Raw genomic sequence first — 14,738 nt, 5'->3', positions numbered from 1 at the left:
CCCATTGGAAGCACTTGATAACAGAGTTGACAAATTCAGTATGTTTTTATATTGGAAACTGATTGAATTAAATGTAATATTTCCCAACTTGTGTTTCTGTGATTGTGTTAGTCAGCTTTGCTCTACAGTAGGAGGAGAATCAGAGAGCAGGTTTTAGAAGGCAGCAGTGGTCTGTCATGGTGAGGTTTCACTTTAATCTGAAATAATTAAATCTAAACATTTGCAAATTAAAGATTGAAGAGGCATTGCTAATAAAGCCATACCTCTTAGCTCCTGTAAACTTTGTGTTTAGTAGAAATTTTCCACTCTGTATGGCTACAGCAAATGATTAGTTCTCAAAATGATTCCTACCCAGTGGCTTGCTTACCTATGCCTGTTGTGTAAGCTGCAGTGAATGAAGGCTTCAGCTGCTCAGATGGTTAGACAGCGTAATTTCAGGCCATGTCTTCACAAAGTGGACCATAAGGCAGGTGAGGTGTTACACTGCACATTTCTTGCTGACTCTAATGACAGGGAATTAGTGCCTTAATTCCTGCAGTTAGAAGTTAAGGATTTCACGAATTTACTGCCTGGATTTTCATTGTGATTACAGGACAGGATTCTGATGAAAATGCAGAGAAAAGGTTAAGCTAGGGACATTCACTGGTGAAATGAAATAAGGTTAAATCTATTTAGCAGGCAAAGAATCTGAAGCCCGATAGTTTCAGGGCTTTTATTTTGTAAACTTATTCAATCTTTGGACTAAAGACAGAACAACTAAAACTGTGCTATTGAAGACTGTCTGAGAATGTTATAAAGAATGTGACCTCAACTTCAGCAGCATAATGCTGCTAGTACATATTTTATACCTATTACATATTTTGTACAGTCTAATATTCTGTGACATTTTATTACATTTTTGTCCGTAGCCCTCTGTGTTGTCCGGTAGTGCATCAAGCTACTCTGAACAACTGTCGCTGTGTCCTCTGTAAATGTTTTCAGTAAACAGAGCATCTATTGCTTGTGAGCAAACTTCAACATTGCCTGCTTGTTATGAACCGCTGATTGCCTTACATTTCTTAAAACCACTAACTTGCAAATGAGATTAGACCCCTTCAAGTATTTGTGTTCTGAGAGGTGGCACAATAAAAAGCTCATTGTTAAATGCACACATCAGCTTTTGTTTTTAGGTCGCATCTACTTTGTTCACTTGCAAATTTACTGCTGCTTTATGCTGGGCATAAAAAAGCCAAATTACTTGGGGGAGAGAGAAATCAGGCTGTTGCTTGCTAGTTGGGAGTCTTCATTGTGTACACTGATAAAGAATCTAGAAAACACTGTCACTTTCTGGACTTAGTTCTTGACTTGCTTCAACTAATATTTTTGTCATTCTCCCTCAGTTTGTGTTCTGATTTCTTAAAATCACCTGCCTAACTTATCCAGCTTTCTGGGATATCAGACACTGTATCTGGGTTCTTTAATGTGGTCTTTCTGTAGGAATTTTTGTCATCCTTACTGCATTGATCATGATACTAAGTAGTATTCTAAACTTTATTGTGGTTATTGAACATATTTGCTGTGATAGTGAAGTCCATGTAAAGCAGAGCTCTGATATGTATCCTCGTTAGTACAAATGTGTGAAAGAAATTAATTTGACCAGATATGCCTCTTCTAGGAAAATTGTTATTCTGAGGAGTGAGTGTTCCCCTTTCTCTAGGTGCCATCTGTAAAAGGAATAGTAGTTACATGCAGCCAAGTGTGGTAAAATATAGACAATGTGTGGATTTTGCCAAAACACTTGAATCTATTTTCCTTCCACCTGAAATAGAACAGTGATGAAATACTAGCTTTCTGAGTGAAAATTCATTAATTTGGAATGGAAATGGGATTTCATTCAGGTCTAGCTGTACAGAATGCAGCCAAGGGTCCTAAACTGAATAATCTTTAACGATACAGAAGGAAATAAAAATGTCTAAAAAGCCTTTGATAAATGGCATTCAACTGCATGTGGCTTCCATATATCTATTAGCGATCTGTATGTGTTGTGCTCTAAGTACAGAGAGTAAGCTTAATGTCTTTGGAGCGCACTGATGCTTCTGTACGTGGGCAGGCAGTATGAACTAGGCAAAATATTAAAGTCAGGATGTCTTATATCCATTGTGGAAAGGGTATGAAACTGATCTGCTCATTTGTATGTCTAGAAGGCATCAGCAGATCTGCACTGGTCACAGCTGGGAGTTGCCAGAACCCTGGAAACATCCCAGATCCTTGAAATTAGTCTTGGTGAAAACTTCAGGTGTGCTTAGTAGTCTATATCTATAAATATTCTACAGATCTTTGATTTGTTAAAAAAAAATATTTAGTAAAGTGAGTCTTCAGGGAAGATGACAGCTCCTCTGCCACAAGGAGCTTGTGAGGACTTCTATAGACCCTGGTTTCAGGTAGACTAATTCCTGAAGTGCTGGCCATATGTTAAGCCATAAATTTTACAGTGAGGGGATGTAGTTGTCATGGTTGCAGACATCTTTTACTTACACAGTGATGTATTTCCAACCATGATAACCTTCTTGGAATTGCCAACCCAGTGAGCTGCATATTCCAACTGTCCCTGTTCATTCTGAAGGATTTGAGTTGATAGGCAATGTTGTAACACATAAAATAGAAGCTGACTTCCCCATCTACCTAGAAGCTTTTTGTGTCTTCTCATGCATGTTGACTACCTGTTCATCTTTCAAATACTTTACACTTTACCCTGACTTGATGAAACATTAGTCCTATGTCCTTCACTACAAGGTCTGTCAGCTGAGCTATATACATCAAATCCATCTAACCTTTGAATTCTTTCTCATCTCTTTCAGAATTGAATTGGCATTGTACAGTTTGAAGGTGAAAAATTCTGGCATATCCATATTATAGGCTATGTTATTAGGAATTTGATTTCCTCTGCTTTCTCTGAGCATTTTGCTGCTGTGCAAAAGCGCTGAATGAGAATTCTGACAGTACCCACTCAAGGTTTTTAGTTTTCCTGTAGTGAGTTTGTCATGCATCTGGCTAAAATTAAATCCTTACAAATGAGAGCAGCTTGTTTGAACCTCTAATGAAAACACTGTGTTCCACTTCTGTGCTGAGGCATAGTAAACTAGTTGTTATTCTTTTGGAAGGTCAAATTAGCATCTTTACACTATTCACTATCTGGTATTGGATGAGGTGTGAATATGGGTTAGGGAAAATGGGCAGCTGAACAGCTGGAAAAAAAATCAAGTTGGAGTTTACCTTACCATGAAAAGAGCTTGCCAGCAGTTGGAAGTAAAGACATTTAAATGAAAAACTCTTTCAGCTCTTCATAGGACTGCCATAGTCTCTGGGATGGGCTTAATGGTGGAGAGATGAAGTAGCGAGTACTTATGTGCAGAGTTGGCTGTGAAGCATTGTAACAGATTGTCCTGGTTCTGGCCAGGCCAGAGTCAACCTCCCCAAGCAGCCAGCACAGGTGAGCTGAGTCACTGGGCTGTTTTCCACACTACCTGACATCACTCCCCCATAAAAGGGGCTGGTTGGGGTGGGGTGCTCCTGGGTGCCTCCAGAGCAGTTGAAGCTTGGCCATGGCATCAGGTCATTCCTTGCATTGTGCAGCACTTCATTATCATTAGGTTGGTAAGATTCTCTGTTATCACTGGGTGTGAGTGTAACATGGGTGTTTATTGTTCCCCTTCCATGGTGATTTTGTCAGTAAACTGTCATTATCCCAATTCAGGGAGACTGACTCTTTCTCCTCTGGGAGTGAGCAAGCAGAGAAGCCTGTGGTGCTCAGCCACTACTTGGGGCTGAACCACCACAGTCCTTTTTGGAAAATGGTGGGGTGGGCATCAACAGATCCCAGTGGATGTTATTAATAAAATAGCAGCTATGGAGGTGTCTCAAATCTGGTTCAAAGCTATGATTGTCTTATGTGATACTAGAGCCTGACAGCTCAGCAATGAAACAGGGAAGATTTTATGTAAAAGTTGCCTTCCATTCTAGTGGGAAGAAGTATGATAAATCCAATTCAATAAATATTTGTGCTGGACTTCAGATAGTGAACTGTAAAAGTTGCATCAATGTCTTCAAGAATGCAAATAACATAAAGTTCAGTTTAATGAAATGTGGCGTCTTCTGCCAGAGTTTTATGTCTGTTATGGTCACTTGGATTTTATAGCAGGATATGATGAAAATTGCCTATTTATCTGTAAAGGGCTCATTTAAGTGACTGCTTCTGTGGTTGCTCATCTTTGTCATTCCTTCCTTCTCTCAAGAGATAAAAATATATTTTACCAGATTTTTTTTTTTTTTGGGGGGGGGGGTGGGGTGGGGGAGAGGAAGGGAGTTGAAAGAAGAACATCTAAGAACTCTTGAACTCTGTTTGGAGTACCCAGTTTTCCTAAGAAAAGACTGAAGGGAAACAATGTTCTTTAAAGGTACAACTAGTTTCTTTGAAATTTCCCTTTTTTCCATTTTGTTTGTTGCAGATAATTACTGTTTCTTAATAAATCAGCTCCTACACTATTCTGTCTCCTGTGAAATCTGTGGCTGCACCTCTGCAGATGGTCTCAAAATTTGATTGCTCTAAAGGGAATCAGAGGTGAATGTAATGAGCTAGATGTTGAAGAGATGCAGTGCCTTGCAGGATGAAGCTAATGACCTGTTTTTATTTGGATCATGTGGCAAGACTGGTACAACTCAGTTGGATTACAGTGTTATTCCTTCTTATCTCTGTGGGAACCAAGAAAACTCATGATGAGACTTGAATGTTACCATACCATTATTCATTTAATTATCAATCAGCAGATTTATTAAGGTAGTGAGATGCTTGATGGTGAGCAGACAAAATGGCTGAGTCCAAGGTGAATGCTATGGTGACTTGAGCTTGGGGTTTTGGAATGAAGCTTGGCCAGCACAGTACTTGCCATCAGCACTTTTTCTTGAGAGCTTTGCTATTTCTTTGGCACAAGTCCATTGACTGGAGGTTACTATAGGCAAATTATGTCACTGTAACAAATGACTCTAAAAATAAAATGGCAGGGCTACTGTGTAATGTGAGTGAAGGTAATGAATGACCTGGGAAGTAATGGATAGCTCTTGAAGATTGGCTGATAGAGCTCTGTGAACAGTAATGAACACTGAATAAGTAAGTTTTTATATTGTTGGAGAGGGATGTGGAAAAAAGGTACCCTCTTTGCTGCTGAGCTTTCTTGTCTAATGGAAGAATGGAGGGCAGCACTTCTGCTTTTGGTCTTCAGCTTTGTTTGGAGCAATACTGCACCTCTACTGCATGAGGTGAGAGAAGACTGTACAGAAAGCATGCTGCTGTTAAAAGAGCCTTACCAAAGTGGTCAATATGACATTTTCAGTGTCCCTGTCTGCATTACAGTTATGTATAATGAGAACAAGGCATCTGACACAGCCTGGGTTTAGCTTAACCTAGTATTCATAAAATTAAACTCCTTTTCCCTCCTGTTAAATTTCAACTATAGGACAATAGAAAACATGCTGTTATTCATAATGTGGTGCAGCAGGTTAGAATTTCGCCACGTTTTTAATAGCTGAAGTCAAGGTTTAAATAACACTGAAACTTTTTTCTCTAGGCTTTCTAGTAGTTACTGAGTAGACAGAAATATTTAATGTTACCTTGTTTAAATGGACAGAAAAGGAAAATATTAATATTATAACACTTTTATGCATGCTGTAAATTCATGAAGTAAAATAGTTCATATAGTTTAAATAGTGGAAAAGACATTTTCATAATATGCCTGGGTTTTTCTTCAAATTTCTTTATAACAGAAGAAAAATGTGACTTTAATACCTCTGTTTTAACAGTAGCAATTCTTGCAGCACTGTTAATATACCATACCAAGGTTCTGGCTTTGATTTCAGCCTATTTAATCTATAAAGACAGGACTGTTCTCAGTGGAAATGGAGTATCCCTGTTATACCATAACCATGTAAGGAAAAAAAAGCTTTTTAGCTCAGGAGGGAAGGCTGGAACATGATAACACGGCTCCCCAGCAACATTGTTTAATTTATTTGTTGCATGCAGTATTTTTGGCTTAAAGGCTACTGATAAAATTTAAATTTACTCCTTTTAGAAAATACTAAGGATTCCAGTCTATTTACAGTAATCTTGAAATGCTTTGCTTTTATTTCATTCCAGTGCACAAGAGCAACACCATTTGAAAGTGTTTGTGTGAAGATTAGTAAGTGGCAAGCAAAATATCCCTTAAACTTTATACAGACTACAGAAAAGCCCAGAGCAAAAGTCTAAAGTGCAGTCAATGAAATTTGTGAGGTCAGAGCATGTTGTTCAGGGTAGTGGTGTTGCTGCCATGGAGAGCTCCTCTTAAATGGCATTTTCTACACCAGCTGAGTTTCCCTTGCTTCTGGCAGCTGGCCAGTTGTTGTCCTGGTTTTGATCAATTCACAGTGTGAAGAGAACTTGGTTTAGTAACTGGAAGAGTTAGTGTACTTACTCTTCTGTTCCTTAGTAGTAACACATCCAAAAGCAAAGTGAAACAACAGGGTTATTGCAGTCAGGGTGCCATGGGGCCAGGGGTTCCTTGAGGGTTGTGGGTGCTCCCTGCAGAGTCTGTCAGGGCAGTCCCTGTCCCCCTGGGGACAGCCCTCAGGCACCTCTTTGGGTACAGGCTGAGGTTCAGGCAGGGACGGAATCACAGAACTGTAGGGGTTGGAAGGGACCTTGAGAGATCATCAGGTCCACCCCCCCTGTCAAAGCAGGTTCCCTAGGACAGGTCGCACAGGTAGGTGTGCAGATGGGTCTTGAATATCTCCAGAGAAGGAGACTCCACAACCCCCCTGGACAGCCTGTCCCAGGGCTCTGTCACCCCCAGTGTGAAAGTTTTTTTTTCTGTGTATTGGTGCAGAACTTCCTGTGCTCCAACTTGCAGCCATTGCCCCTTGTCCTGTCCCCACAGACCATAGAGAAGAGGCTGGCTATTTCCCACTGTGTCCCACACTTGACAGATTTATAAACATTAATAAGATCCCCTCTTAGTCTTCTTTTCACAAGGCTGAACAGCCCCAGTTCATTCAGCCTTTCCTCATAGGGGAGATGTTCCAGTCCTGTAATCATCTTCATAGCCCTCTGCTGGACTTTCTCCAGGAGATCCCTTGTCTTTTTTTATACCAGGGAGCCTAGGACTGTACACACTACTCCAAGCTGACATGGGCCTGTGGGTGAGCCCAGCTCTGCAAGTCCCATGGCTGAGCAGGGCTGTGGTCAGCTGGAAACCAGGCCTGCTGTGGAGTCACTTGGGTAGGGGCTGATGCTCCAGGGGGAACTGAAATGTGGACATGGGTAGGGTGGAGGGAGCCCCTGCAAGCCTGAAACAGGGTCCTGGGCTGTGGGCAGGGACAGATAGGGCTGAAATGCCTGAGACCTGTGATGACTGAGGTGCTAGTGTCAGTATGGTATGTCAAACATTTCACAAAACAAATTGCTTCCATTATATTTTTCTGTAGCTCTGTCTCTAAGCAAGAAGCTTGCCACGAAACCCTGTATGTTCAGAGACCCATCTTGTACCTATGCCTGTAATTTGCTTGCCTTATGATGTGGCTGAATAATTGCTATTTCTTTCAAGGTCTGTTCCCTGCCATTTTGAACCTGGCCAGCAATGCTCACATCTCCACCAATGCCACCTGTGGGGAGAAGGGACCGGAGATGTTCTGCAAACTGGTGGAACACGTCCCAGGACGGCCCCTGCGCAATGCTCAGTGCCGTGTTTGTGACCACCACAGTGCCAACCCCAAAGGTATGTTTTGTGTATAGTTTCATGGTCTTGTGCTATTTTTTTTTGACTTTTCCCCATGAATACAGGGTGTACTGGGGTCAAATACTTTCTACTTTTAGTCTCTTTATTACCCAAGTTAAACTGCCTTTGAACAAAGGGCTGACAGAAAGGATGAGCATCTTAAATCACTATTAAGCACTGCAGAGTCCAATGACAGCCTTTTTGTCTAGGGGTAGACTTCATCTTTTTTCATACTTCTTTATGATGGGAAGAAATTGTGCTCTGTGTGAAATAAATGTGCTGCGTCAGAGAAAATGCAGTGAGATACATTTTCAAGAGATGCTCAATTTTTTTTGCTTTAAAACAGAGCAGCACCCAATTTCCAGTGCAATTGATGGTACCAATAACTGGTGGCAAAGTCCCAGCATTCAGAACGGAAGACAATACCACTGGGTCACCATCACCTTGGATCTTAGGCAGGTGAGTAACCTGTAGGTGACCATCTCTTACTGCATGTAAGGTAAGAGACAATGCAATTCATTGTAGTTCTTGTTTAGATGGTAGGATGTTTAGCCGATAAACATTTAGTAGCACATAGATAAACGTGGCTTGTTAAAGCTAATATGAACTGAGTTTAAATAGATGTCTCTTCAATTATTGTTTTAGGATATATTTGAGATTTCATTTCTATCAGACTGGGTGGAAATGACTATGTAAACATATAGGTCACAGGTGGTTGTAATTCATGGCATGGTAGCAGTTGTAGATGTGTGGATGAGTGTTTTTGCAGGTGTTCCTTCTTTCTTGGTAACCTTCCTCTGCCTGACCCTGTTTGTTTATTCCCAGCAGTTCTCTGATATTGTTTTCCACCACCCTGAGTTCATGGAAATAATCATGCAAGGTTATCAAAGACTTCTTTTCAAGTGGCGAAGACTGTTTTCAGAGTATTGTCATAAGTGCAGATTTCATGTGATGATGCATCTGTTTGTGTGTTTTAACTTGAAATATCGACCTGTCACATGATCACTGTACAATTTCTTAGTAAAAGAATAATTATTTGGAATAGCACATGGTAGAAATATTTGACATTGACTGCAAGAAAACCGAGCACAATGTACTTCCGAATACAAGTTCTTTTGGTCCAGAGGTATTGTAACTCAAGATACTGAGTTTCAGAAGAGGAAAGGTGATTGGAGGATTATTCAGATCAGTTACCTCTAAACATTTGTTTAGATTTATCAGTATCTTTGCATATTTGTCAAATATGTAAGCCAGTTATTGCAATGCCATGATCAGTTTGAAGTGTGAAATGTCAAAATTCAGTGGAAGGATCTTAGAACCCTAGAAACAGACTTTCCTCACTTGGGGGATATCCTTCAGGACTGGAAAGCAAAGCACACACAAAGCAGGGCAAAGATAGTTTTGCTGAAAGAAAAGCTGGATGCTATGTACATAACCAGGGTTAATTTATTATTTTGTCTGTTAGGTAGGGGAGATTCAGAAGTTTCTTACCCTGTTCTAAGAGAAGACAAAATTTCTGAAGAAAATGTATTTTTCTTGGCTTTTCCTTTTTGTTTTACTTTGAACAGATCTATGTGTTGGCCTAAGCAGTTTGAAAATCATAGCTGAAAAATCCATTGTTAATGTGGGAACATTTCCAAACTCTGGAAGAAGCTTTGTTACTAAGAAATCCATCCAGTTGTATGGATCTGTTGTTACCAACTTTGCACCCTGTATACAAGCTTTTGTAACTTCTCTGACTGAAAGACAAAGCCAGAAGGTTTAACTTAAATGTTTTAAAATGAAATGTGTGTTAAACTAGTTTGCTCTTTAATTAGAAAGCAGAACTGTTAGGAAAATAATCACACGTTATCTTTTGTCAGTAGCAGAAGGTTTGGATAGGACTTTGCATTGTTTAAAGAGTTTGTATTTGGTTTGTAAATGGACAAACAGGAAGGAAAAAAATGGAGGAGGGAATGCCTTGGGTTTTATTCTCCTAGAATGCTCATTTTGGAAACAGACCAGCTGAGTTGCCCTCTAAATCTCTTACTCTCCAGGCTTAGTGCTGTTGGTGTTTCAACAAATACATATCTTTCCTCTCCTGACCCATGCTCAGTTTCACTAATTTGATTTGAAAAGTTTCCCCCCAAGGGGCCTTTCTTCTGTGTTTTCCTTAGAGTTAGAGAAGAGAAGGCATCTAGGGCTATGCAAACTGAATGTAAATTACAGTTCTGTGTGAGGATTTGGTTAATAGAGATTGCCTGAAGTCAATGAGGAGTTAGAGCTGACTTGGTGTGCTTACTTTGAGTCAGCACAAGTAAAAAAACCAAGTGTGTAAAGTACCTTAGTGATTTTGGTAACTGTTTACTTCATAAATTTTCCTGAGAGAGTTAAAATACTTTTCTAGGGCCTTTAAAAGTATTCCTGGAAGTCAGTACCTGTAACTGGCACAGCTGTTCTTTAGCATTTATTATTTTTGTTTCAAGCTTTGTGCATTAAACCTATCAAGTAATGTATTAAAGAAAATGTCCTTTACCATTTCTTCTCAGAATATAGAATATATTCACATCCTTTTGTGATGTGAAAATTGACCATCTGGTTATTATTTATGTTTTCAGAGTAACTACCAGAGGCTGTAGCTGGTAAGTATGAGAAGGATTCTTTTAGTTGGTGAAAACTGGCTCTGGTCCAGTTCACACTAGGTGAAGTTCTGGCTGCAGTCTGTATCCTGTATTTGGCTGGATTCATCTCTTGGCTCAAAGTTGAAGGGAGCAGAGGATATTTTTTCAGCTAATGTTCTACCTTGCACTTAGTTTATTTAGTCTAAAAGCAGCTGGACTGAACAGCAGTGTGGAATCTCTTAAGACGCCTGGCTAATAAAATCAGTATTTTAAATTGCTGTTCTGGTATCTTTCCTTTAGTTATAAATAGCCAGACAACCCGGTAGTGCCAATCATTTTGTAAGGATATTCAGTGGGTACATCACTTTCTTAGCTCATGTGGATCATAACACCTAGGTGCCTTTCAGTATTTCCAGTACCCAGATATATGATAGTATTTTCTTTCCTCTTTCCTTCCCTTCTCTGCCCCACCCCCACTTTAAATGTATGGCAAACATCCAGAACTGGGGAAAGAGCGGTTTAGCAATGAGCTGTAATATTGATGTACAAGATACCAAGAACTGATTTATGACCTTGTGCTTCCTACATTGGCAGTTCTACAGAAACAAAATGCACAGCAGCAGTTTTAGATAAAACCAGCATTTTTCCCTGAGTTTGACTCCTCTCGACAGCTACTTTGTGAAATTATAATGAGTTAAAATAAACGCTATTATAAATGTCAGCAGTGTTCCTGGGCCAGCTTTAATATATTTCTGTTACACCATTAAATGAAGAATACTTTCCTCAGTTTTATTTCCAAGCCTCAGATTTTTAAAGGTATTTAAGGGTAGTTTGTGCTAGGCATAGCAGAGTTAAAAGTTTGTATATGGCAAAGTTCTTGAATTGTAAAACAAGACCTGTTGTTCTTCAAAGACCCATAGTATCAAGTTGAGAAAATACCCCTGCTTCTGATTAAGTCATAGCTCATGAATATTTCATGAGCACTGGATTACCACTCGCAGGCAGATGTAAATGTGATTTGTGGCTTCTGCTATTAAGAAGAAAAAGACTGCAGATATTATAATATGATTTGTACAGAGCTTTTTATCTTGAAATCAATTGGCAAGAAGGGCTTTCTGTAAAGACAAATCACTTGCTGATGTAAAAAGATAAAATTCTGTTGACTTTACTGGACCAATGCTAATTTGTTGTATGTGGCAAGCTTCCTGAAAAGCCTTCTGTGGCTTTGTAGAACTGGCAATGCAAGAACCGGGGCGCTCATCTGCACAATCTTGCAGTACACTTCTTGAGTAAAATGAATCTACTATACAAAAACAATGGTTGCATACAATGAATCAAAGTCTTAAAAATCAGGAGACAAGAAGTTCTACTGGATTTAGTTTATTTTGCACTTTTAACATCAGACTCCTTAAGAGCAAAATGTTGCAAGCAATTGTTAGGCCTTACAGTCTCTAAGAAGAGCCTGAAGCCATCTTTATACCTTAAAGACACTTCTGTGAACGATACAGGTTGATGCTTATATTGGATACTTGATACCCAGTAGTCTGTCTTGGAGACTTTGCACAGATTAACTTTAGACTTTTTGGCAGAAAAATGAAACAAGATGCTTTTCTGGTAACCAGATTTTATATGTGTTGACAGCACTGAACAGAATGGGTTTAGCACTCTTCCTTAAAATGTGGAGTAAGGTTAGTTGAAATAACTAATGGGACTTACCATGCTATTTAAAAAAACCCCCATACTTTACTGTCTTTTAGATTCCCTTTCTGCATTCATCCTGAAGGAAAGATGTGTGTGTTTTTTAAGCTCAAGTAGAGTTAGGATTTGAATTGGGGTATAGATGTGAAGTAGCAGTTGATGCCTATGTTCTTAATAGGCTAAATGTTTCTGAAACTTAGGGGGTGGGCAGGGAGTTTTACCTTTTCACTTTTGGAGCCTGGGCTCAAATACATAGATATGAATAGATAGAATTTTCCCTTCTTTGTCACTATTTGTGTAAATTGAAAAGTATAACTGGGAACCTTTATCCAGAAAGCTACCAGGAAATCGTATATGCCAGGATGCGTATCTGTGGGTTGTAGAGCACTGACCTGACCATGTCTCTGAGATGGGGACTTCTGGCTGGCATCTGCTGTGTGGACATGGCTGGCTGAGTTTAGTCTAGAGCAAAAAAATATGCGAATTTCCTGATGAATGAGGAGAAAGGTTCATTTATAAATCTGTTCTGAGAATAATGCACTGGGTGTTGCTGGATCTGCATTCAGGGAAACAAGGCTGCTAAAGGCTAAATAAAGCTTAAGTGACTTATGTTGGTATTGCTGGTACAAAGAGGCTATTTGGTACAAGTTTACTTGCCTGGTCTTTACAGTTGGGATTGAAATGCCTGTAAAATGACACTTCTATAGCTGCTTGGGAACTGCTAACTTGCTTTAACTTGCCCTTCTTAACCTTGTAAAGGTAAACTCAGTAAGGAAATGAGGTCTGGGAAAGGTATACAGTCAAATTGAAGTGTACAAATCATTGGCTCTTGCTGCACAGCTCAAGTTTATCATGTGGCTGTTTGGTGGATGATGAATGGATGTGGAAGGTGGTAAGAAATGGCCTTCAGTGATGTTCAAACTTGAATTTATATAAGTAAAAAAATCTGTAAAGTGCTCTAAAACCAGCTTGCACTACATTGAGTTCCTTGTTCTGATCCATTTTGGGTTGTAGAGGCTGTGAAATGAGGAGAAATTAATCCCTAGATGCCTTGAGTACTAAATGTTGTTGCTGTTTTTTTCTAGAAAAATATTGATTTGAAAAGATTTAATTTACTGAATGTGCACAGTTGCTCTGAACATTTTGTAACTGTCTTTTTCTTTCACTAACTCCTCCCCAAGAAATTTGATATTTAATATTAATGTAACTTGTGTACTCTTGTGAGTATCTCTGATTTCTGCAGCAGTGGATGGTGGCTAGTTCATGATGAAGGATAGCTCATTGTTACTAGTTGGAACTGGATTTAAAACTAGCTACATCAGCTGCAGACTATAATGGGTCTTGAAAAACCTCAGTGTAATCAAAAGTAGATCACTTGTTTAGTTGACTGTGTAATAAATAGGGAAGCAATTTTGATGACAGCAAACAAAGAGGACACATGAGGGAGATTTTCTACTGTGGCATTGGAAAAAAAAAAAGGAATCCAGTCTTGCATCTTTCATGCATTTGTAGGATGATTGACTTCAAAGGAACTTGGAGGGGCACAGCAGTTCCTATGCTCAGTCAAAACATCCAGTTCTAATAGCTTTCTGGAGTTCTCTTCTGGGAATGGAGAAAATACCCATACAAGTGACTTCTCCTGTCATACACAGGGTTTCATCACACTAGGAGTACCAAAATGATCGTACCCCAGGTTCTGCTTGTGCATAGCCCAGTGCAAAACCGGTATACAACTCAACTATCACTGACTAAATGAGGTCTGGGTTGTATGTAGCAACTACTCTTGTGAGACCTGGATGCCTGAATTCTGTTCATTTCAATCATGGAGGCTGGCTTATGATTCCTGGTATTTACTGAACTTTGATCAAATTTTAAGATTGTGCTAAACAGCTGAGGAGGGTCAGGCCCCAGAGATTTCTAAGCTTGTAAGACTGTGACTGAACAGTGACCTGGCTTCTCTTTTTGTTTACTTCAGCTTGTGTCACTGAAGTGTCATGTAAGTCAGTAGAAAAAAAAATCCTCAGTTTGCGTCAAGTTTTGTAGTGTTTGAAATAATCACATACAAATGGAACATTTTCATTTATTTCAAAGGATAAAACTGGACCTCCAGGAAAGAAAGTCAGACCAAGTGAATATCATGTTTTAAGCTATGTCTGATTTTAGTCAAAACTGAGAAAATTTGACTTTTTAAAAGGTATTAAATCTAGCAAATAATTTGAAGATAAATATCACCTTTTTATGTCTGGAAGGTCTCCTAAGCAGAACTTTACTCACTTCAAGAATATTTTGTTTCGAAAGTAGTTTCCTGAATTGCACATGCAATGCAGTTACTATTTATCTCTTGTTTATTTCCCCATTTGACAAAATGAAAATCTGCTTTAGTGGCAAGTGCTATTGTTGCTCTAGCTTTAATCTGTATTGGAAAAAGTCAGAAAGAACTGCTTGTGGCCAAGTTCGAGCTCAACACAGTATCGATGCTGCACAGGGGGACAGGAATTATGAATGATACCAGCTGAACTGTCAGTCTGCTCAAGTGAGAATGCATACCTCGAGGCATTTTTTCTTTCATCTAAATGTGGCTTGATACTGTAGCACACGTAAAACATTAAACTCCTGTGTGGAAGTCTGAGCAGTTTGCGATGACAGCCTTTTTAAGGGA

The 14,738-nt window shown here is 39.4% G+C and overlaps 1 protein-coding gene across 1 annotated transcript in view; it reads left to right on the top strand.

Moving 5' to 3' along the window:
* LAMA1 (laminin subunit alpha 1) overlaps positions 1-14,738 on the top strand; it is a gene marked incomplete at its 5' end in the record, with an annotated part of 103,645 nt that overhangs the window by 15,251 nt on the left and 73,656 nt on the right. The window contains 2 exons of the mRNA XM_084279905.1: positions 7,611-7,781; positions 8,128-8,240. Coding sequence (XP_084136031.1) covers positions 7,611-7,781; positions 8,128-8,240 — 284 coding nt within the window. The remainder of the gene's footprint in view (positions 1-7,610; positions 7,782-8,127; positions 8,241-14,738) is intronic.

The sequence above is a fragment of the Gallinula chloropus genome, assembly GCF_964237585.1.
Source record: "Gallinula chloropus genome assembly, chromosome: 2".
Lineage (NCBI taxonomy): Eukaryota > Metazoa > Chordata > Aves > Gruiformes > Rallidae > Gallinula > Gallinula chloropus.
The sequence above is the reverse complement of the archived record's forward strand: the minus strand, read 5'-3'. Positions and strand labels throughout refer to the sequence as shown.